Genomic DNA, 26,276 nt, shown 5'->3' with positions numbered 1-26,276 from the left:
ATGTTACACTACAGCATCAACAGCAAAAACTGCAGTGGTTTCATGCCGATGGCATAGAGTAATAGAAACAAGAGTTAATACCCTATATGTCTAATCTGTTTTCAGAAATTTTTAAAAATACATTTTGAGTACATTTTCAAGGGTCATATGACCATGAGAGATATGGCAGGTCAAAATCAGTTCTAGCAAATGCAAGGTCTAATTTTTGTCTATATTGTGTTGCCATGCTCGTATTCTATGTATGAAGCGTATGTAATAAACACTGGAAAAAGTAATGCAAACATTTAAAAAAAAAAAAAAAATATATATATAAATCTATAAGACCAGATTTTTGACCCATCACTATATTTTAAGGGCCTGTAACTCAGAAAATATTTTTAGGACAAAGGAACATTTTTGTATGGCTTTTATACAAATCCTATAGTTATTGTACATAAAAATCCACTGATTGTTAGGGGGTTAGGTGGGAACTTTTTCAGACATGGTTGATTATATATGGAATGACCCTGTAATCTTTTCTGAACTGGAATTAATTATGAACTTGGTTCTGTTTCAGTAAATTTTAGTGAATTACACCCACATCTGATTAAGACAGAATGGGTCTCTAGCCTGAATTACTTAATGACATTCGAAACAGGCTCAATCATAGCTTACATTAATCCTTTCCACTGCAGCAGCTGTTCAATTTCCAAACCAGAGACATGACAAACACACAGAGCAAACCAGTTCAGGTAAGCTGTCACGATTTCACATGAGAAAAATATCATACAGTCTCTGCTTGGTGACAAATAGCAATTAATCTGAGGTGGAACTGTTATTTTACACATTGTGGCTAAAGCAGATTGGTGCAAGATTAGGGACAGACATGCTCTTTAGTTATCACGAGTCACAGGCTAACTTCAAATAATGCTGGCACTGTGTGACTGGAGCTTAACACAATTCACTTTATGATGTGTCCTTTGTTCAACCTGACAAAAAACACATTTAACAATATTAAGTCGCTTTTGATGATAACATTACAGGATTAAAGTTCCAGTTCTATAAGAATTTTAAAGTTTAGAAGTTTAGAATATCCCAAATATTCATACTGCAGATGTTATGACTTTGTTCTCATTGTATGCTCAAACTGTTTCGCATAAATAACTTTATTTCATAATATTACACTAATAATAACCTACATTTTTGGAACTTTGATATTAACAGTTATATGGCAAATTAAGCACTTTTTCCTAAAAGAATCAAAACTAATACAAACAGAAGTTCACTGTTTCACATGGAAAACTGTAGGGCACATTATTTCACACTGTCCGATTCATAGGTATGAGTATGCAGTGTGTGTGAGCGTTTAGGTGTGTGTGTCTGTGTGAGTGTCTGTGTGAGTGTCTGTGTGAGTGAGTGAGTGAGTGAGTGAGCGAGCGTGCGTGAGTGAGCGTGCGTGAGTGCGTGCGTGCATGCTACCAGTCATGGCCATGGTGCTACGTCGAGCCCGGCTCTCATCTTGGCTCAGTTGTCGATGCAGTTTGGACTTTGTTACAGCAGTTGCTGCAGGCGACAGGTCGGGATTACTCAGCTTCCTAAAGAGGAGAGGAGGAGGGGCTGCAAACTCCTTCTGCAGAGGTAAAGATGGGCAGAAACAAATAAAAATACACATTAGACTTTGTTCAGTAGTTAAAGGAGACATCAATAGTCCTTCTTCATGCATGGTTTCTTCCAGCACAAGTATCAAGTGTGAAAGGTGCAGATCAGGCATTGTCATTTTAAAATGAAAGTGGTTCCAATTATATACACTGTGAACAAAACTTTACATACACTTGTAAAGAATGTGTATATCATGGCAGTCTTAGGTTCATAATGACTCCTATTAATGAATCTTCTATAACAGAATCATTGAAACACACAAAAACATTCTGTTGGGCCAAAATATACATTAAGCAAGGCTAATATGTGACTACATATCCCTTGGCCCTTTTCACCTTATGTATTTTGATAGACGTAGCTCCTGGTTCTATCTTAGACAACTCTACCAGACTTGGTACAGTTAATCTAAATTTTTTTGGTTTTCTGACAGATTTGTTTCTTCATCACAGTTCAAAGGTTTTTGATAGGGTTTAAGTCATTAAACCCTATAGGGAGACCAATTCTAGCCCGATTTAGCTATTTCACTGGCATTTTTGATGTGTGTTTAGGGTCAAAATGTTGTTGGAACACCAAACTGCTTTTAGTTTTTTGAAAGAATGTGGAGGTAATACTCCTTTTTTGTTATTAGGGTCCAAGCACCGACGCTGCGAAGGACCCCATTGAAACCCTAGGGTTTTTTTTTTCTTCGTCCGTGGAAAACGCACTTTTGGCGGCCTTAACGTTCACGAAAACGCATGAAACTTTGGACGTACATCAGGACCGGTGAAAAATTTGATATTTTATTGGACTTGTGCATGTGTGTCCAAAAACAGCTCCATAGTGCCCCCTACAAAGTTGCAAATTGTGGTTACTAACCCATCTAGCAAGAGGTTTCATCTACAGCTACAATATTTGGCAGGCATATGCAGCACATCAAGCCGCACAATAAAGTCAATCACGGCCATACTGTAAACCCAGCAGGAAGTCGGCCATCTTGTGTTAACTGTGAAAATTTCATGATGTACTCCTCCTAGGGGGTAAGTCCAAGAGACCTCAAATTTGGCCAATATATGAGACAGGCTTTCCTGATGAAAATTTATCAAAGATTTTTTTTTTTTTTTTTTTAAAGTTATTTTTTTGGCCTTTTATCGGCTTTATTGGATAGGTGCAGTGAGAGAGAGACAGGAAATGGGAGAAGAGTCAGGGGAAGACATGCAGCAAAGGGCCGCAAGCGGGAATCGAACCCGGGCCAGCTGCGTCGGGGACCAGCCCCTGTACGTGGGTCGCCCGCTCAACGCGTTGAGCTATACGAGCGCCCATCAAAGTTTTTTTAATAAGTCAAAGGGCGTGGCCATGGCGGCCCCCAAAAATATTGATCCTTCGCCATGAAACAGGAAGTCCTGTCTAACTCTCCTGAACATGCTCCAATTGGAATGAAACTTTACATGTATGATCAGACATCTGCCCTGATCACATCCATCCATCCATCCATTATCTATACACCGCTTAATCCTCACTAGGGTCGCGGGGGGGGGCTGGAGCCTATCCCAGCTGACTTGGGCGAAGGCAGGGGACACCCTAGACAGGTCGCCAGTCTGTCGCAGGGCTACATATATAGACAAACAATCACTCTCACATTCACACCTACGGGCAATTTAGAATAATCAATTAACCTCAGCATATTTTTGGACTGTGGGAGGAAGCCGGAGTACCCGGAGAGAACCCACGCATGCACAGGGAGAACATGCAAACTCCATGCAGAAAGATCCCGGGAAAGCCAGGACGCGAACCAGGGACCTTCTTGCTGCAAGGCGAAAGTGCTAACCACTACGCCACTGTGCAGCCCCTCCTGATCACATCCATGTGGTTATATATATTCAGAGTCATGGCGCCACCTTGTGGTATCAGGAAATAGACATTTTTTCGCACTTTGATGTACTATTCTTAGCCAGTTGATCATATTAACCTGAAACATGGTGAGATAAGCCTCAACACGTTGATGATGATTCCCAGAGAAAATGGTGACATCACTGTGGCAGCGCGGCAAATTTTGATGTTTCGCCATGAACATTTAACGACTTATAACTCAGGTTCACAAGATCCTATGTGCCCCAAACTTCACATGCTGGACCCCAGGACCACTCTGAAGACATCCACACGCATACATTTTGAAAAAGTCATAGCGCCACCTATTGGTAACAGTAAGTGTAAGGCATTTTATTTTCAGGTACTATGGCCCCAAACTTTGTGATACAATGCTTGAAACTGGTCAGCCAAGTCTTCACTTCTTGACAATCCCACATTGTGAGGGTTTTGAGGTTTTATGGAACGCTGTTGCCATGGCAACCAAATATTGCCGTGGCAGACAAAGTACTCTTTGGCAGGTTAGGAATGCTCAACAGCTCACCCAAATTACCACGCACATCACCAACAGTGAATGGAAGGACACTATATGTAGCTCGGCCCTGTATGTGCTATAGTGCCCCCTACAGCATTTTTAACAAACAGCCCCCGAAGTGTTTGCCCTACATCCACGAAATTTGGGACACATATAGAGCACCTTGGGGCGCACAAAAAAGCGAACGCGGTCACGAGCGAACCACAACATGGTCACATGACAGCGCTGAGCAACAGCAGGCCGCTACGTGGTGACGTCACCAAGCTTTCAGCTGGACAGTCCACCAGACAAGTCGGATAAACACAGCGGGTCAGCCGCAAACTTTCCCTTTTATTTCAAAAAACACGTCAGCGAAAAGTATTTCTGAAAGCATTTGAAGCGAGAAATAATCTGCAGCAGCTAAATCTGTCCTCGTTTTAGGTCACCGATGCCTAGTTTAGAAGTTTGAGGACAGTTTCACGATGCGTGGGATCTCCGCACGCCACATGCAATTTGCATAAAGTAGAAGTCAGTCTACTTTATGCAAATGAGCTGCAGCCCTCTCCAGGTAAACACACCGGATCACAGCTGGAAACGCACCGCAACCGGACCAGCATGCCACATGCGGCGCATTTCCAGCTGCGATCCGGTGTGTTTACCCGAAGAGGGTTGCAGCTCATTTGCATTAAGTAGACTGGACTCCGGCGTGCAGAGATTAGGTAGGGGGTAAAAAAAAACAATCGGATAAATCGTGAATCGGGATTTTTTGTGAAAAAATCGGAGATTTTTTTTTTTTAGGCCAAATCGCCCAGCCCTAATTGCAACATACCCACTTCCTGTCAGTGAGGGCACTGTGTGTCCTCTTTGTTAGTCCAAGTATAGAGCTTCGACTCCCAAAACAGGGACCATAAAATTTTTAAAAAATTTTATTTTTTTTTTTTAAATCTTAAAAACTCAAATGCCACAATCAGAAGATTTAGTGTGGTAAAAAAAAATAAATCTCATACAGATTCGGACATGAAAGAAATCTGTGGAAAATGTTGCTGTGATTTTTGTATCCACAGCTCCAAAATTTGTTTGGCTTACACCATCATTAACTTTACACGTGTTTACTCCAATACACTGTAAGCAAACAGTTCCTAATGACACTTGAGATGGCCTAGTTTTTTTCATTTATTTATTTTAAGAACATATACAATATCTTAGCAACCACACACTTTCTTTCGCTTGGATGCAAGCTCTAAAGCTATAAGCATTCCAGATTTAAAATAGTGTTTCACTAGTGATATGGATCTGGTACTGGATGAACCAGAGCTTGAGCCAAATTGATGGTTTCTGTGTTCGAACTGTTTCCAGTGAGACTAGTATGTCTACATAAGGAACAGGGGATTATGGTTAATTGGGAACAGCACCCTTCCCAATCCTCACAGCGCTGTTGTAAATGGCAACCATACTAACACAGTAACAATCGACGACATCACAACCTTTGAATTGACAGCAGGTTCATTCTGTGACAGGAGGCAGACATTGGAGCAAAGAAAATGATCTTGCCCTCTTTAGACTGCAGACAACAAGCAAAACTCAAAGAGTATGAAATTTTCCTGCACGTTTGTTCTTTTCAGAAACACTTCGTCAGACAGAAACAGACAGGAAAAGAGGGAAAACAGCAGAGCCATTCACCATTTTATGGCTCAACAAAGTATTGGATGTACTTTTAATGATGACTGACACAATATGATTTTCTGTTGGGTTTTTTTTCTATTTCTACTTCTATCCTTAAACACTGAGAGTGCAAGCCTTCGTGGCATTTCGATGCTGCTCTGCAGAACAAAATGATTCTTTTGATGAAACTAGGGCACATGTAATGCCACTTTAAGAGAAAGAATTGCTCTGTACAGAGGTTTGCCTCTGTACAGAGCCTCTATGACAAAGAACCCCACAATGACTATACATGCTGAAAATGAACAGCATGGTACCTTAACTGTTTATTTAGGCAGGAAAGCATTTCTTGACTGAAAATGAACAGCATGGTACCTTAACTGTTTATTTAGGCAGGAAAGCATTTCTTGGCTGAAAATGAACAGCATGGTACCTTAACTGTTTATTTAGGCAGGAAAGCATTTCTTGGCTGGATGTCTTTAAGAGACATAGTTGTTGAGACTACAGACAACAAAATGTTATGCTACTGTGAGCAGGTAAATAATGTTAGTGTCCATCTGTACTGGAGTAGCAGTATAGAATATACTTATCTCACATTGTAATAGCTTAGTTGCTCTGAACAATTTGATATTAGTTTGCATTTACTTTGGACTCAGAAATAAAACTTAAAGAAATGCTTTTGCTGTCTCCTTTACAATAAAAGGACAAAAGATCACCTGTAGCGAAACCAGGTATATCAGAGACCAGTATCACAGAGACATCTGTCATACATACAAAGTAGCCAAAGCTGATTTACAAGAACAGTATGCCAATGAACACGCTATTGCGCTGTGGATTGGGCACATTCGGACACCAGTAACAACTGTAGAAGATTTTATCCAGTTAAGGGACACTGTAGGTAAGGCACTGCATGTACCAAAGAAAACCAAAATTCGAAACCTAATATAAAAATTGGATGTTGATGGCCATGACTAATTTAAACTCGCTAAGGCTGGGAGAGAAACCATTGGCACATAAATAGTTATTCAAACGTAAAGGACGAATGTAAGAGTGATAATTTTGTATCAGCAGTAGTCTTCCTTCTTCTTTTCCTAAATTCCAACATCTTGTTTGCACTTCTCTTTATTGTCGCCTAATTTTTTTTCTTGATTTCGTCTTTCCTTTATAGTTGCCTTTTCAATTGAAATCACTTTAACACGACAATGTCCAAGGCATTTTATATATTAATATATTTTAATTGTTCCATCTTGTTGCTGGAATAGCATGGCTCATATACAGTTGGGTAAGTGACTGAAGCACTCAGTCAATGAGTGACTGAGTGAGAGCATTCTCTGAACGCTCAGCTGTGCATCCCTATCTCTGGCCTGTCCGAATGGTACAGTACATCCTGCATAGTTGTTCTGTATGCATTCTCAACAACTTATAATCCTAAGGCCATGTGCTCACCACAACAAAGTAAAAATGTGTTTTCCACATGACCCTGATCCTAGGACCTTGATCACCCAGTTTCTACCCAGACAAATTCTAAATTAGAACCCCTTACTTCACCCTTTTCCAATTAATTTTTGGTCACATACCTGTCTGAGTGAACTGCAGATGCCTGGCAAGCGTATTACTTAGTCTGTGTGTGGGGCATTTAGGGAAGCATTATCGGTATCTGTGTTGCCTGGCCACTTTGTTTTCCCAAGTTGACAAGAAACTGTTAAATGCTAGGCACTTAAGATGTGTTAAAGTATTGGCAAATGTAACAAAAACTTTTCTATACAACACTTCACTTCTCAAAATGCTGCCTGACACAGTCACCTGGGCAAGGACAACATTGCAAACAGTGCAAGAGAAGGCAGAAATAAGCAAGCAGTCAGGAGTCCATGCTAGGCTAAAGGCTAGCCTGACCCAAAAAGTAGTCCCATTAGCCGTTACCTGACATCCATTCTTTAGACAACAAACTCAACTACATATGACTCCAGTTCACCACCCAGTCTGAATGGAGGGATTGCTACATGCTTACTTCTACAGAAACATGGCCACACAGCAACTTCCCTGATACACCTATCCAACTACAGAGGCTAACATTGTTCTGGGCAGACAGGAACACCACAACCTCCAGAAAGGTCCATGGTGCTGGGGTGCATGTTTCCATAAACAATAAATAGTGTGTGAACGTGTGCCTGCCTGCCTGCCTGCCTTGCTTACTTAATGATTTAGTCACTCTCTCCCTGCTGAAGTGCGAAACGTTCCATTTTGCTGTTACCATGTTTCAATGACAAAACGATCTAAGCGGATTTTTTCATAAAACAAGAGGATGACAGAGAGGAGGGGGCTGGTAAAGAGGGAGAAGCACCAACTCATACACACCTGATGACTAGAGTGCATGTGCAAGCTGAGCCTCTTCCATCATGAAGAGCTTCCCCGACCTCTCACACAGGCTGTTCATGCCTCTGCCTCGAGGCAAAAGGTTTCACAGCATCAGAACCAGCTCTGTGAGACTGCAACAACTTCTTTTCTCAACTTGTCAAACTTCTAAACACTGTGTCACCAATCACACTACATGAAGTCTTGTCTGACCTCTCAAAGACACAGTGTGAGCATGGGTGTAGTGTTTTGACTGCAAAATGGCAATCTTGAATTTTCTGTATCTCATGAGAACTAAGTAGACCTTGCCCCAGGGCTGTTTACAAAATTGCTTCGATAAAATGTAAAATATGGCAAAGATCAAATCATGCTGATCTAAACCAAAAACATTTGCCTCAATTTCACTGACATTCTGCTACTACAACTGTAGATTTATTTTTTTTTCATTTTTACTTTCATTCACTGATTTCATTAACTGAAATGTTAACTGTTGCTGCCTCATTTTATCAATTCTTTGGAAAAGAATAAATGGAACTACAAGCCAGGGTCAATGCAAAGTAAGCTCAACCAAAAATGGTTTCATAGGGAGAAACACACCAGTCTCTCTCAAGCAAGCATAAGTTATGGCAACTGGACTAACCTCGTGTGAGTCGAAAACGTTTCACCTCTCATCCAAGAGGCTTCTTCAGTTCTGAAAGCCTGGTGGGGAGTACCAGATATTTATCCACCAGGAGGGTGGTGGCAAAAACAAGTGGACAAAGACCCGAAACCAACAGACTCGTTAGGTGTTAATGTGAGTCGTTAGCCTTTGATGGGCGGTCGTTACCCCTCCCAGCCCTCTAGGAGGGTGGTTGGGGGTCACCTGACTGCAGGTGGGACAGATGGCTGCACCTCCTTGGGAGGGCTCTAAGAATGGCGTTGTAAGTGGGAGACAAGTGGTGTCTCAGGCCCCCTCCTCTGTTCAAAGATGGCCATTCTAGTTTGACATGAATGGCTTCTTTTACCCCTCTCTCAAACCATCTGTCCTCTCTGGCTAGAATGCGCACCTTGTGGTCATCAAAGGAGTGCCCCTTCTCCTTGAGGTGGAGGTGGACTGCTGAGTCCTGGCCTGTGGTCGTGGCCCTCCTGTGTTGTGCCATGCGCTTGTGTAATGGCTGCTTAGTCTCTCCAATGTACAGGTCAGAGCATTCCTCATTGCACTGCACTGCGTACACCACATTGCTCTGTTTCTCCCTTGGAATTTTGTCCTTGGGATGGACCAGCTTTTGCCTCAGAGTGTTGCTGGGCTTGAAGTGTACTGGGATCTGGTGGGTGTTAAAGATCCTCCTGAGTTTCTCTGAAATTCCTGCCACATAGGGGATGACAACGTTGTTTCTCTTTTTGTGGTCCTCGTCTTTCTTATCCTCCCTGCGCTTTTTTGCTGTTTTGATAAAAGCCCAGTTTGGATAGCCACAAGTTTGAAGAGCAGAGTGAATATGTTTGTGTTCCCTTCTTTTTCCATCCGCTTCTGATGGGATGTTCTGTGCTCTGTGCTTTAAGGTACGGATCACCCCCAACTTGTGTTCTAGTGGGTGGTGTGAATCAAACAGGAGGTACTGGTCTGTGTGAGTGGGTTTTCTGTAGACCCCAATGTTGAGTTCCCCATTGGTTTCAATGCGTACCACGCAATCTAGAAACGCCAGACAGTTGTCTTGGACATCCTCTCTTGTGAACTTGATGTTTTTATCCACCGAGTTGAGGTGTTCTGTGAAAGGTTCGACCTCACCCTTCCTGATGGTGACCCATGTGTCACCATCACACCAGTCTCTCTTTCATTTTGTGCTATAAAGCTAGTGACACCACACAAAGGTACAGCTTAAGCGTGTTACATTAGCCCCTTCCAAACATGGCACGTGGAACATTGCTGTTTTAATGAATCTGTTTCAGTCATGGCACTGCACTCACGCACACACACACAAATCAGTTTTATGTTAAGATACACACATAGACAAAATTGTTGGTACCCCTTGGATAACGAAAGAAAAACCCACAATGGTCACAGAAATAATTTGAATCTGATGTAATAATAAATTAAAATTCTATGAAAATTAAGCAATGAAAATCCGATATTGCTTTTGAACCGTGGTTCAACAGAATTATTTTAAAAAATAAACTCATGAAACAGGCCTGGACAAAAATGATGCTACCCTTAACGTAATACACAACCTTTTGAGGCAATCACTGCAATCAAACGATTTCTTTAACCGTCAATGAGACTTCTGCACCTCTCAGCAGGTATTTTGGTCCACTCCTCATGAGCAGACTGCTCCAGTTGTCTCAGGTTTGAAGGTTCCTTCTCCAGACGGCATGTTTCAGCTCCTTCCACAGATGCTCAATAGGATTTAGATCAGGGCTCACAGAAGGCCACTTCAGAATAGTCCAGTGTTTTCCTCTTAGCCATTCTTGGCTGTTTTCAGCTGTGTGTTTTGGGTCATTATACTGTTGCAAGACCCATGACCTGCCACTGAGACCAAGCTTTCTGACAATGGGCAGCACATTTCTCTCTAGAATACCTTGATAGTCATGAGATTTCATTGTACCCTGCACAGATTCAAGACACCCTGTGCCAGATGAAGCAAAGCAGCCCCAGAACATAATAGAGCCTCCTCCATGTTTCACAGTAGGGACGGTGTTCTTTTCTTGATATGCTTCATTTTTGCATCTGTGAACATAGAGCTGATGTGCCTTGCCAAAAAGTTCCAGTTTTGTCTCGTCTGTCCATAGGACATTCTTCCAGAAGCTTTGTGGCTTGTCAACATGCAGTTTGGCAAATTCCAGTCTGGCTTTTTATGATTTGTTTTCAACAATGGTGTCCTCCTTGGTTGTCTCCCATGAACCCCACTTTGGCTCAAACAACGACAGATGGTGCGATCTGACACTGATGTACCTTGACCCTGGAGTTCACCTTTAATGTCTTTAGAGGTTGTTATGGGCTCTTTTGTTACCATTCGTATTATCCGTCTCGTCCATTTGTCATCAATTTTCCTTCTGCGGCCACGTCCAGGGAGGTTGGCTACAGTCCCATGGATCATGAATTTCTGAATAATATGTGCAACTGTAGTCACAGGAACATCAAGCTGCTTGGAGATGGTCTTATAGCCTTTACCTTTAAACATGCTTGTCTATAATTTTCTTTCTAATCTCCTGAGACAACTCTCTCCTTCGCTTCCTCTGGTCCAATGTTTAGTGTGGTACACACCATGTCACCATACAGCACAGTGACTACTTGTAACCCTATAAATAGGCCAACTGACTGATTACAAGTTTGTAGACACCTGTGATGCTAATTGGAGGACACACCTTGATTGAACATGTCCCTATGGTCACATTATTTTCAGTCTTTTCTAGGGGTACCATCATTTTTGTCCAGGCCTGTTTCATGAGTTTTTTTTTTTTTTTTTTAAATAATTCTGTTGAACCACGGTTCAAAAGCAATGTCTGATTTTCATTGGTTAACTTTCATAGAATTTTAATTTATTACTTTTGTCAGATTCAAATTGTTTCTGTGACCATTGTGGGTTTTTCTTTCATTAACTGAGGGGTACCAACAATTTTGTCCACGTGTGTATACTCAGCACACTGCCAGAGAGTGCCATGGTATACATGCAATATTTGTGTCCTGTGTTTGTTCTTTCTGCAGGTGTCTCTGGATCTGGAGCTACACTCCCTGATCTGCAGCCGCTGGCCTCACCACTTGCTATCCTACCACCCCCGCCCCAACACCTACTTTTGTTGTGAGTCAGTCTGCCTGCTAAAGGCCAGTGATGATCAAGCAGCTTTTTTAAACATGTAGTCAAAAAATCACCTCTGGATCAAATGTCGGAGTCTTCAGAAAAGTTTTCACCACAGAGTCTTCAGTCTTCACAGTCTGATGCGAATAATGTTTATTCAATTTAGAGGCTGTACGAACACACGAGTAAAATCTCAAGATTTTAACTAACTACACAAAGCATATTTCTAAAATCTCCTCCTTTATCTGAAAAACCACATCCCATCCTTCTTAAGAACCAATCAGGATATCCAAGGTGTGTGATGTAATTGTTCCAAAAGTTGAACCACCTCCGCTTCTTAAAATCAACCCACCTCTCCTTTCACAACTCTCCCTGTTTTTTCCCCATTTTTTTTATTTCTGCTGCAAATGGCCACCTTCCCTGAGTCTGGTTCTGTTGGAAGTTTTTTTGTTTGTTTTTCCCCTTCCTAACCCAGGGTTTTCTTCATTCCTTACCACCGTTGCTCAGAGGGAATCCAAATGCAACTTTGGATTGTTGGGCTTTCTCTGTAATTCGTACGATCTGTACCTTACTATGCTAGGCCCTTTGAAATGACTTAAGTTGAAAATCTGAGCTATATAAATAAAACTGAGCTAAATGAAATATGTCATTCACACAGACTAGATAATACACGAAGTGCTGTATAATGTATACTAATGCAATAACAGAAAATAAATAAACTAATAGCAGCTGATTACACTCTCAAGATTTCCAACAGCCCATCTTACTTCTGATTTCTTAAACAGTGAAACTAAATGTCCAGGTCTCAATTTGAGGATGGCCACAATGTAACAAAACATGAAAACACAGCTGATAAACTGGGACTCTGTGTGACAGCTCACCTGTCTGAGATGACAAAAACCTAATGTTAAATCCTGATCAGCCCTACCTCCATGTCACAATAATTTGTCATTAAACCCAATGAACGAAGGTACTACTGTTGATCCATGCATAAATGCATACGGTGTTCTCTCTCTCTTGTAAGACACTCATTAATCCTCACCCTGTCTGATACTGCAGGTAGTTACTAAGCTAATAAGAAATAGTCCTAAACAGCTGGAAACTTAACTGCCATTCTGTGTGACAGCTCATCTGTCTGATATGAAGAAATGTAGGTGTGATCTACAGTCTGATCCTGGTCCGGACTGATCTGCATTCCATACTCTCTCGGCAATAATTTATATTTATGAGAATTAAGTTACCGGCGCTGCTGTTCCGTGTGCAGCTCTCTTTCATCGGAGACCCTCAAGTCGTTAGTGTCCATTTTCATAGCAGGAAGGTTATATTATTATGGACATTTAATTTCATCTCTGTGAAATTTTCAAACAAATACTAATGCTACATGTTGAAAAATTATTAAATGACCTCACACAGCTCGAAGTAACACTGCCCATGTCTATCTGTCAGTGTGATGGTTCAGCTCAGACTTGTGACTGAAAATGATTTGGAAATGTTACTAGGTGCGACTCAGTAACTCTGCCGAGGTGGGCTTTCACAACTGAAACTGACACGTCAAACTGCTGTCAGATTAACCCCTTGACACCTGAATTTATTTACAATTACATTAAAAAAATTTATTTGTGTTTTTGCTTTCCAGCTGATGCTAAATTAAGTGGAGATGGTTAATTTGTCTATTACACATAGACCAGACATACAATAATAACAGATATATACAGTGGTCCCTCATCATATCGCGGTTCACTTTTCATGGTCCTGAAATTGCATTTGGTATTGCGAATTTTTCACTATATCACAGGATTTTGCAGTATATAGGTATTTTTACATATTCATTATTGGCCAAGCTGCATTGAAGAACGATGCTGATTAAAGGATATCTGCCTTTTATGCACTGTGTAACTGGCAGCCGCTTTTATTTTGACACACACAGACTAGCACTATCGAAAATGTGGCAGGAAGTGATTAAACAGACAGCACTTCACACTCACAGTCCTGACAACATAACACTTAACCAAGCTAACTAGGCTGGCTAAACCACAAAAACACAAAACACAAACACTATTAACACTGTAACACTAACATAAACCGCAATAATGACATTTAAACCCCCAACACTCCAAATTCCCATGGTGCATTGCAGCACCACAGGCTCTGCAATCGTTTCATTATTTTAATTATTTTTATGGTAAAACAAGCATTTTCTAGTGTATAAAATTAAAAAAATATAAAACGTATAGCAATAATTATTGAAACATATTAAAATAATGTTTAATCGAAATACAATAATATTTAATCGAAATAAAATGCTTAGCGTACTGCACTGGCCGTAGTGGTGGTAAAGTGGTAAAATAAGCATCTAGCCTAAAAAATTGAAAACAATATAAAAAAATATGTAATAATAATAATTAAAACATATTAAAAGAATATTTAATTTAAATAAAATGCGTAGCATACAGCGCTGGGCTCTGATTGGTTCAGCAACCTCAGTCTCCTCTGTCTCTCGTGTAGCAGCATTCAGCATCTCACCTTGTCTGTTTCACATCTACATCTGATCGCTGCACATAGTGTTGCTCTGCGGTGTTCTGCGGTGTGTAGGGAGGGTTTATAACGCCTTAAAATATATATCAACAAGAAAAGCACTCAGTGCTCCACCAAGATTTTTCACTACCTTACCTTGCGCTGAACACAGGCGTGTGTTATGCATGTGTATGGTTATGTACTGATACCGAATTGCCTGACCTACATATGTAGCAGGCGGCGGGAATTGATGTGACTCGGAAACCTCCCCACAATTTAGTCAGTTGTTCCTTGTATCAATTCCGATAAGTCTGCAGTGGTGGATTTGGAGCTGGATCGAAATCATGTGATCGTCAGCAGGCAACTGACACAGTCATAGTTACAGTGATGCCATGCTGGCCGCTATATCTTGCAATGGGAAATACTTAACAAATCCATGGATCCAGACAATAAGCTGTATCACTTGCAAAATCTAATGAGGTGGCCCTTGTGACATTTCTGACCTTCCCTGAAAATTTCATACAAATCCATTAGTCCCTTTATGAGTAATGTTGCACACAGACAGACAGATTCACAGACAAACGTACGCCGATCGTCACATAACTCCGCTGCATTCCTTGGTGGAGTAATAATAAATATGGTCGCTACTTTGCAGATTTTCGTCTATCGCTGGGTGTCTGGAACGTAACCCCTGCAATAGACGAGAGACCACTGTAATAATCCAGGTCCCACTTCGACCGGTTCTACAAGAAACCAGTGCTTGCAAAAGGTTCCAAAGTACGTATTGAATTTTCATAAACCGGCATTGGGGGAATGCATACGCTATCTCAGCTGCAGTCTGAATGAAAGTGGTATGATGCGAATTAGCAACAATAGGTGTCAAGGGGTTAACAGAATGGAGTGCATGTCCGAATAAGGCCTGAACCAATTTAGCGGTTAAGGTGGAAATACAGACAGAATTAGGTAGAAACAAAGATGATAACAAAGACTGAAAAAGCAAATAAAGACAAAAAAAGAAACAAATGAACGATAGCTTAGGTATATGCCAACACAAAGTCAGTCTCAACAGGTCATTTTCAGCCTGTCTCCTTTATTGGCCCCTTTACCAGGGTGAGGTGCCCTTTCCTGGGAAAATAAACCCCCACTGAGCCACAGTCCAGATACCAACATGGTTGCTGTGGATCTCTTCATCAAAGGAAGAAGTGACTTAGAAATGAAAACAGAGTCAGCTACAATTACAGGAGACAGAAAGGAGGACTTAAAATGTTAGAAGACAGAGGTGTCTTTGTGAATAATGGTGAAATGTGATGCCTCACCTCCTTATCCTCTTAATTCATTCTGCAAATTGTCTGTGCAAGAAGGGGCTAAGGGGCTAAAGGCTCAAATTTTTTTTTTTTTCTTTTAATTACTCAGATAAAAATATACTAGTCTGTGAGACCAAAGACTGGCCGCAGTAGGTTCAATTAGAAAAATTCTGGCAAAAGTAACTTAAGTTTTCACATCTGAATAGTAATGCATGGTGAAACCAGCATGTATTTTTTACTGGCAACTGAATTCTTTAAGAGTCTACTCCCAGTCAAAAGTTTGGACACACCTTCTCATTTAATGTTTTTTCTTTATTTTCATGACTATATACGTTGTAGATTCTCACTGAAGGCATCAAAACTATGTATGAACACATATGGATTTATGTAGTAAACAAAAAGTGTGAAATTAGTCAAAACATGTTTTATATTTTAGATTCTTCAAAGTAGCCACCCTTTACTTTGATTACTGCTTTGCACACTCTTGGCATTCTCTGGATGAGCTTCATGAGGTAGTCACCTGAAATGGCACATAATGCCAGTGCAACACTACTTTGCAAGGAGACAATCAGATCAAGCCCATTGAGATAGTTCAGGTGGATTGTGAATGCAACTGCATGAAACTGACCACTGTTGTCTCACTGATAAGTATGAGCTGAGCACTTTGTCATGGATATTATGAAATAGAAGTATATTTGAAAATCCCAGAGTAACAAATGAATGGGATGAACATTAACATAAAACACAAATGGACAAGCACACAGAGTGTTCATTGGTGTTTAAAAATTGAGTAACAAGCAAAATGGATTTTCACATCTCAATTTTCTGTGACACAAACGCTGCTTCTTTCTACTCATCATGTAATTTGTCAGCTTTTCAAAAGACACACACCTGGGGTAGAGGGTGCTTCCATGGTCTAAAGTTGTGTCCTCATTAAGACTTTCTTGAGCAGATAAAAGGAGGATTTTAGAAGAAGCTGTGAAGATCCTTGATAGTACATTTTTTTAAATTTTCCTTTTTTGGAAAAAAATATTTTTTGACTGTCGCACTGTACCTTTATTTTCATAAAGAAACTACAAAAGTTCAAAATTTTGATATTACAGTCTTACAGAAACATGTTACAGTACATTCAGTATGTAGCCAGCATAATTTCTTCCTTTATTTTGTATTCATTATTGTGAGTACAAATTTTCAAATAGTAAAATTACATTTATTGAAGCATTTATTGAAGCAATGAGCTCCAAATTGGGTTTTAAATGCACATATGGATACAAATCTTATATTATTCAAAATATGTTAACAGTACACATTTTTAAAATAAACTTTCAGGCATTTGGCACTAAAAATGTGTGACAGACTTCAAAAAGAAGACAGATGAAGACAGATTACTTTTTGTTAGAAATTTTAACATTGGGAAAGTATTTAACCTCATGTTCGCCAGACAAATTTAAAATTTGTCTGTTGACCCTGAGGTTAGTTCTAGATGTAACCACACTTAAATTGCATTGCTTTCTAACATTTTTGTCTGCTTTATTTCATTCTCACCCACTTTATTGCACTTAAAGCATTGCCTCTTTAAGCACATGCGATTCAGCCTTCTTGCTTCATGTGTTGGTCATGACATCCAGGGTTGTCTCCATAAATGCCACTGTGATGTGTTTGGCAACTTGATGAAATGGAGGCAGCTGAATCTGAAATGAACTTGATCCACTAAATAATCTCCAGACATATCCCGGTGTTTCCTCTACATTCATTTAGGAGTGGCGGGCCGCCATTCCTAAATCCTAGCCGCGCTCCTTCAAATTTCTTTTTTTTTTCTTAACTGTCACAAACACGCCACCGTCGCTTATCTCCACCTTCGCAGCAGAGTCCTGCACTGTGTCAGGTACTCGCGAGTACTAAGGTCAACTACAGATAATTATCTCACTCAGTATCTACACTTTGGGGTTAATACGACATTAATTGGTCGCAAGACCGTGGCCTTGAAAGTGATGTCACATCAAGCAGCCAGGCAGCAGGCCAGAGAGTCAGAGTCTCGTCTTGGAAAATAGGGCAGCAACTTACCGGAGAAAAGGTAGACTTATTAGCTTAAGATAACTCATAATAGACTTTACAAGTTAAATAGGTATTTGCAAAATATTGATGGCCAGCTGGGGGACGCTGCGAATATTAGGATCGGTTCATATCATATATTAAAGGTTCATATCCTACATCGGGCAGCTGGGTCCACTCATGGCTCTACCACACTGATAATGGTGAGTATCCATGAACCTTTTTTTTCCTCTTTTTCTGCATAATATATATGTAAATATTTTAGTTAAATAAATAAAAAATAAAATAATAAATAAGTTCAATGTGTTTCCATTGTAAGAGCAATGATCAATAATGCCACTTTACTCTGTCCCTACAGCACAACAAAGCCATAGAGCTCTTCTATAAAAAAAAACTAAGAAAAATTTATTGTTCTGAGCTTGACTGCAAACTTTGCCACTGATTCTAGAGCCCCATCAAGAAATTATTTATTGTTTTAATTTTTATTTATTTAAATTTATTGTTTTATTTAATAATTTTATTTTTACATTCATCCTTTAAAAAGACATTTTCAACTGTCCATTCAATAAATAGGTTGTAAAAGTAAAATCTGCAGTCAAGTGTCATTTGTTTATGCCGCCACGGCTCCCAGAGAGCCTGCCCCCGCTGCTGAAAAAAGTCCTAGAGGAAACACTGTATCATGCACTGTAAGATGCAAATAATAATATGGCTTTGGTCATGGCTTTGGCACAACAGGTCAGAACCATGAAAACGGAATAGGTGGACTTAAAACATTACAGAAAAGTAATAGCAGAGGGCTGCAGTTTGAATAAGATGAGATACCGATTCAGACCACAGTTCCTCCTTCATTTTCAGAACTCTAACATTTATATCTGGTGGAACATAAAAATTTTGGATGAAACACCAAATCAGAGAAAGATGTTATGGTAGCTACTTCAAATCCTACAATCAGGACAAGCCTCTATTTTATGAATGAATTTGTCACAATAAATTAAAAAAGGACAAAGAAATCTTTATGTATTCATGATGAGATCAATGAGGCATTCCACATGTTTTAATCATCACCTCCACAAAGTTATGTTAGACAGCTGATTTCGGGTCTAATGGCACTGGCATCTCACGGCACTGAGAGAAACAACAATCAAGTGTCTTCATAAGAGCCCCACTCCTGTGTCCAACTAACTGTAATGGAATCCATCTTCATAATTCGATGTGGCAAGCCATTACCTTTCCAAAACCCATTCTCTCTCAAGATGTGCATGATATAAAGCTAGCATGCTATATTATTCCCATAGGAGTTTGTTGCACTGACTGCCAGTATATGTGTTACCAAGTGCGTTCTGTTTTTATTCTTGGCCGAGGCTGTCTGTCAAAGATAAGCGGGGACTAATTGACTGTCTTTCTCAGGTTTGGTCTTAATGTAACATGACCCTCTTGTTTTCCCACTTACCACTGACTTTGTGTCAGAGGTCAACAAGAGTCAGCAGTGATAGATTTTAAGTTAAAATGTTGCATTATCATGATTTAACTGAAATTTATCCTTTGTTTTACCTGGCTTTGTTCAATCCTGGACTGCAACTGGCAGTCAGGGATGCAAACACAGGTGTAGTCAAAAAATAGAGAGTTAATTTTATTATTTGTTTTATTGTTATTAATAAAGAGACACTCTTTCTCTCGCTCTCTCGCGCACGCACGCACGCACGCACGCACGCACGCACGCACGCACGCACGCACGCACGCACGCACGCACGCACGCACGCACGCACGCACGCACGCACGCACGCACGCACGCACAGGCTCTAATCACTCATGGGTATGAGTAGTTTAGTCCTGACATGTTCCCTGATCTGTTCAGCTGCATTGTGCTGCAATGACTGAGGCATCTTGTGTTTCTGTCTGACACCATGCAAACTGGAGACGCACACTCCTGCTACCGAAACCATTTTATTATGTGTACAAAATGCGTCCAGTTCATCACTTCTTATTTCTTCTGCCAACTTTGTTAAGTCCCCAAGGAACGTGGCAGAGTAATGTGACGCTCGGCGTACGTGAACACGTCTGTGCACAAAAATACTCAAAAATGGACTCACAGATTTGGATGAAATTTTCAGGGAAGGATAGAAATGACACAAGGACTTCCTGATTACATTTCGGCAGTGATGCTGCTTATAGTCCGGGGGCAGTCTGGGGGCAGTGGTGGCGCAACGGTTAAGTCTCTGGACTACTGATCAGAAGGTCAGAGGTTCAAGCCCCGATGCAGCCACTGTTGGGCCCTTGAGCAAGGCCCTTAACCCTTCCTGCTCCAGGGGCGCTGTACTGGGGCTGACCCGTCGCTCTGACTCCCCCAATTGGGGAGAGATGCGAAAATCAGAATTCCCCCTCGTGGGATTAATAAGGGATAATTAAAAAAAATAAAAAATCCTTGGATTTGTTAAGAATTTCCTATTGCGAGAGTGGCACGGCGTCACTGTAATTAGGACAAGTGAACACTACATCAGCCGCCTGCTGATGATCACAAGATTGCGATCCTACTATAAATCCACCACTGCTGCGGACTTATCGGGACTTAGCCGTCAGAAATCATACAAGGAACAATTGATCAAATTGTGTTTCTGAGTGCCATCAATTCTCGTCACCTGCTACATATTTAGGTCACGCGATGTAGCAAACCCCAGTCAAACAATGGTGAAGCGCACTTATGTTTCACAAAGTCTTTATTTACATTCAACCGTCAGCCCTACTTTGAACACAAATTTACCTTTCTGTCCTTCACTCCTTCATCAGGAAACACCGTAAGAGACTGTTCCCATTCCAGCTAGGTGCTTACAAGTTTATACACATCCTTTGCGTTAGACAGCACGTTTAACAGCGTGTAACCGTTTTCCTTCCATCTTTACGTGAGTTTTCGGCAGCATCTTCCTGATGTCAAGAAAACGCTTCTTAGATAAACACTTCCCTTGCTGCTGGAATGGTGCCAAAATAAAAGCCTGTAACATTAAAAATACGTTTTCAAAATAAAAGCATGGAGGGAATGGTTATTTTAAAACTAGTAAAACAAAGACGTGCAAAAAGCAATGAACTGATCAACAAACCTTTATAAGAGTAATTTATACATAATCCGGTATCCATACATAATATACACATGCATAACACACGCCTGTGCTCAGCGCGAGGTCATTTTTTATTAAAGATTTCATCCGCCAGAAACTATACAAAGACTGAGCAGCCTTGGCAGAGTACTGCGCTCTCTGAGTGCTTTTCTTGTTGAAAAAGTCAGAATGGGAACACTACCTGACTTCACCTTAACTGTGACAACTTGCTTGAAGCACGTCCACATCTAATATATCTGCATCCAGCTGCACAACAACTGCATCCTTTTCATCCTGATCATTTTGAAAACCAAGGCATAGTTGATTCTGTTACTATAACAGTGTGTAGTTCCAAAGACATTACAGGGCTCCAGACTGCGACCAAAATGGTTGCATATTAGGGCTGCCACAAACGACGCGTCGACTAATCGCCTGAGCACGATACGTCATCAAAAGCGGAAGTGAGCGCGCAATGCAACAGAACTCACCGTCCGAGTGGAGCGCGGAACATGCACGGACATCCGCGCTGTATCGTGCATATATAGTATATGCATATATTATATACGCACAATACAGCGTGGACATCCACGTTTACGATACAGCGCGGACATCCGCGCCGCACCGTGCATATACTATATATGCACGATACAGCGCGGATGTCCATGCGTGTTCCGCGCTCCACTCGGACGGTGATTTCTGTTGCATTGCACGCTCACTTCCGCTTTTGATGACGTATCGTGCTCAGGCGATTCGTCAACGCGTCGTTTGTGGCAGCCCTATTGCATATGCAATATTATTTTGAGAGTGCAAGTTAAAATTTTACATGGTTGCATTGTGCAAGTGCATGATGAGGTCTAGGCTGATCTGGTGGCCCTTCCGTTAGCAAAGGTAGCTACTGCACAGGTTATTGTGGGTGAAAATAGTAATATTTCTTTTGCATTGATTCAGTCTCTCCCTGCCTCATGTGTAAAGCAGTCACTGTTACCATGATGCAATGACGAAAATACCTACAATTTATAAACACAGTAAGGAGAGAGGAGGAAGCAGGAGAAGAGAGAGCTGTCGGACACAACTGGTGAGAAAAGTCTCAACTCAAGGTCTCAACTGAGTCACTGAAGAAGAAAAAGTAGACCACTACACTCAGTCACGATGGTCTAAACATGATCAACTGTGGAACTGACATTTAAAATGCAATCTGCTCATAGAAAAGACAGCTCATAGAGAATTCTGCTAACAGAAAACAGTGCATGTCAGTAAAAATCACTCACTTTCAACTTGAGTACATCTGTATAGAACACCATTTTCTCAGTCTTCCAACAAACTTTAAGTTACAAACCTGTCAGAGCTGCTACACTGCAGCCGCCTGGCAGCATCAACCATAACCAGCATGAGAGGCCTTTACGGAACATCAGTAACATGCAGTATTTACTGATACACAGATGTTCAGCAGTGTGTAGCCTGTGCCCAATTTATGACTGGTACCACAAGAGGACTGGTGACAATATAAATATATTTTCAAATTGAAATATTTTATAAACATCGAGTCTTGCATCAGTGAAAGTCAATGTGACACAACTAGGTTATGCAAAAACAGCTATTCATCAGCATGCATGGTGGATTAAGTTATCGCACCATGTTACAAAAAATGGGGCGGAAGAGGGGCGATCAAATCATTTGCTGATGCAACCATCCAAGAAAATTGGTAGCACTAGTGGAAAAGTTAGTCTGGAGCCCTACATTATGGTCATGTAAACATCGGGTACAAATTCAAAGACTGCTATAATTAAGGTATAACTAATCATCCCTGCCAATGTAACACGTTCACATCAGAAGTTATATTTTTGGAGTACATGTCATTTTACTGCAATACATTGACTGTGGTCATGTTTCATTTCACAATTTTTTCAATATGCGCATTACAGTTACAGTATAGCTAAGTATATTTTACACTTGGAGAAAAAAAATTGTAGTTTTGGTCAATATGAGTGTGCGGCTAAAGGGTCATAAGTCTTGCTTTGTTAGCCCATTCTGTTGAACTAAATAGTCTGGCTGCACATCACTGTGATTCTGTTGTAGGGAAAAAATGGAATTGTGTCCCAAAATTAATAATTAATATTAATAATTTTATTCATTAATTATTTAGTAATTAAACTGTAAATAATTAAATTTACCTGAAGCAAATCCCAGTACAATGTAGCTGTCGTTTGAAAACATGTTTATATAGTGATATAATACCATTGCAAGCAAAATTTCTAATAATTAAAAATGGCATAGTTACGGAAATAGTGGCTTTTCTGAATTAGTTTTTGGATGTTTCTGTCTGGGTAGTTTTTTTGTTTTTGTTTTTTAAAGGAACTCTTGACAATATGAATTGAAAAAAATAGGTAGGTGTTGACCTATAAAACTATGTTTTTGGGAAAAAAAAATGAACCAAGCCTGCTCAAACACGTTCAACTGATGTCAGCAAAGTTAAGCAGCAAACCTACCTTCCCAAACCTTCCCAAATTTCAATATAACTAACAATGCTTGTTTCCGTTTTGCTGGACCGCAGCGGTTTCACTGAGATCTCGGTAAGAAAACGCATTAACCTAGATGACGAGAAGTCTTTTACTAGCTGGAATCAACATCACAGTCGCAATAATTTATTTGATAATAACAGGGGTCAGGAGGAGACAGAACAAAGGCTTAATGTTGGTGATGAAAATGTTGGGGTGGATGCTTAGAATTTTCATGTTTTCGTATTTAGCAAGCCTATAGTGAAGCCTACACATATATCCCTATAATACCACAGCACTGCAACTGTGTGACATCGGCTTAGATTAGTTACCTCTGTAGCTACATCTGCCAACCATCTAACATTGCCAGGTGTACGTAACAGGCTTCAGCATGTAGTGATACAACGCTACAGTCTTGTAACTTGACAGCCTTCTCATCACTGCTCGCTCATGTAATTACCCAGAAAGTTAAATGGATATCTAAACTTGAATGATTTAATCCCAGGCATGTCCTTACTGTGTGAGCATGTGAGTATGGCTCACACATATCAGCTCAGTCACATTTGCAGGCCCAGGCTGCTTCTTGTAAATAAAAAAAAAGATAAAAATTAGAGGTAAATGGAGTGATTACAGAAGAAAAGAAGGTTACATTGAAAGCACTCTGAGGTGAAAATGTGGAACATGAAGTTGTGTTAGAGGCACAAAGTTGGTTTTCATACTGTCTGAGAGGTGTCAAAGCAAAACTAAATGATGTTATCAAGCTTCGTTTTTTCCTGTCTTCATTAAGGATTACCTCAGGAGGTAATCCTTCATACCATGCATTACACATGCTGCACTACAAAATAATATCTGTTAGTTTTTCAGAATGCGGGTACTGACATTTCTGTTTGAGCAGACTCTGAAAACTGTGCATTTTAAACACATTACATCTGATGAAATGGTTTAATCGGTAGATTATTGCATGACAAGATTTTTTTTTTTTTTAGAAAGTGTTTTAAAACAAACCAAGCAATGGCATTTCAATTATATGCAAACTATATTTGTTGTTTACGAATGTCAAGATGATTGTAATATTTTTCAAAATGTAACATAAATACTAATTTACACAACCAAAACCATTTAAATGATCTCACAATAAATATTCAAACATTGACTTAAAAAGAGACCTGGAACACAGATATCCTGTGGTGAAAAAGTGTATTTCTTTGTGGAGAATCATTTTAACAGACACAAAACTTTGTCAAGCTAGTTAGAACTCAACTCGGATTTTAGTTCATTCATTTTAGTTCTGTTACACCACATGTCAGCTACCTATAAATATACACACGTGGGCAAAATTGTTGGTACCCCACGGTTAATGAAAGAAAAACCCACAATGGTCACAGAAATAATTTGAATCTGACAAAAGTAAAAATAAATTAAAATTTTATGAAAATTAACCAGTGAAAATCAGACATTGCTTTTGAACCATGGTTAAACAGAATTATTTTAAAAAAAATAAACTCATGAAACAGGCCTGGACAAAAATGATGGTACCCCTAGAAAAGACTGAAAATAATGTGACCATAGGGACATGTTCAATCAAGGTGTGTCCTCTAATTAGCATCACAGGTGTCTACAAACTTGTAATCAGTCAGTTGGCCTATTTATAGGGTTACAAGTAGTCACTGTGCTGTATGGTGACATGGTGTGTACCACACTAAACACAGACCAGAGGAAGCGAAGGAGAGAGTTGTCTCAGAAGATTAGAAAGAAAATTATAGACAAGCATGTTAATGGTAAAGGCTATAAGACCATCTCCAAGCAGTGTGATGTTCCTGTGACTACAGTTGCACATATTATTCAGAAATTTAAGATCCATGGGACTGTAGCCAACCTCCCTGGACGTGGTCGCAGGAGGAAAATTGATGACAAATGGAAGAGACGGATAATACGAATGGTAACAAAAGAGCCCAGAACAACCTCTAAAGACATTAAAGGTGAACTCCAAGGTCAAGGTACATCAGGGTCAGATCGCACCATCCATCGTCGTTTGAGCCAAAGTGGACTTCATGGGAGACGACCAAGGAGGACACCATTGTTGAAAACAAATCATAAAAAAAAGCCAGACTGGAATTTGCCAAACTGCATGTTGACAAGCCACCAAAGCTTCTGGGAGAATGTCCTATGGACAGATGAGACAAAACTGGAACTTTTTGGCAAGGCACATCAGCTCTATGTTCACAGATGCAAAAATGAAGCATATCAAGAAAAGAACACTGTCCCGACTGTGAAACATGGAGGAGGATCTGTTATGTTCTGGGGCTGCTTTGCTGCATCTGGTACAGGGTGTCTTGAATCTGTGCTGGGTACAATGAAATCTCATGACTATCAAGGTATTCTAGAGAGAAATGTGCTGCCCATTGTCAGAAAGCTTGGTCTCAGTGGCAGGTCATGGGTCTTGCAACAGTATAATGACCCAAAACACACAGCTAAAAACAGCCAAGAATGGTTAAGAGGAAAACATTGGACTATTCTGAAGTGGCCTTCTATGAGCCTGATCTAAATCCTATTGAGCATCTGTGGAAGGAGCTGAAACATGCCATCTGGAGAAGGCACCCTTCAAACCTGAGACAACTGGAGCAGTCTGCTCATGAGGAGTGGACCAGAATACCTGCTGAGAGTTGCAGAAGTCTCATTGTCAGTTACAGAAATCGCTTGATTGCAGTGATTGCCTCAAAAGGCTCAGCAACAAAATACTGGGTTAAGGGTACCATCATTTTTGTCTAGGTCTGATTCATGTGTTTATTTTTTTTAAATAATTCTGTTAAACCACGGTTCAAAAGCAATGTCTGATTTTCATTGGTTAATTTTCATAGAATTTTTATTTATTATTACTTTTGTCAGATTCAAATTATTTCTGTGACCATTGTGGGTTTTTCTTTCATTAACCGAGGGGTACCAACAATTTTGTTCACGTGTGTAGGTAGCTGACATATGAATGGTTGCATCAGTCTGAGGCCATTAGTAATGTTCAACCTGAAATGAGAGCAATCAATGCAGCTTGC

At 40.3% G+C, this 26,276-nt stretch overlaps 1 protein-coding gene across 9 annotated transcripts in view; it reads right to left on the bottom strand.

Annotated features, from left to right (window-relative positions):
• Positions 1 to 26,276, bottom strand: part of mast2 (microtubule associated serine/threonine kinase 2) — a 224,736-nt gene that overhangs the window by 186,418 nt on the left and 12,042 nt on the right. For all 9 annotated transcript variants that reach the window (XM_055018191.1, XM_055018176.1, XM_055018183.1 and 6 more), the window contains exon 2: positions 1,459 to 1,609. In XM_055018191.1, the coding sequence (XP_054874166.1) occupies positions 1,459 to 1,609 (151 nt within the window). The remainder of the gene's footprint in view (positions 1 to 1,458; positions 1,610 to 26,276) is intronic.

Source organism: Amphiprion ocellaris, chromosome 2 (assembly GCF_022539595.1).
Source record: "Amphiprion ocellaris isolate individual 3 ecotype Okinawa chromosome 2, ASM2253959v1, whole genome shotgun sequence".
Lineage (NCBI taxonomy): Eukaryota > Metazoa > Chordata > Actinopteri > Pomacentridae > Amphiprion > Amphiprion ocellaris.
This window is presented reverse-complemented; position numbering and strand designations above follow the sequence as displayed.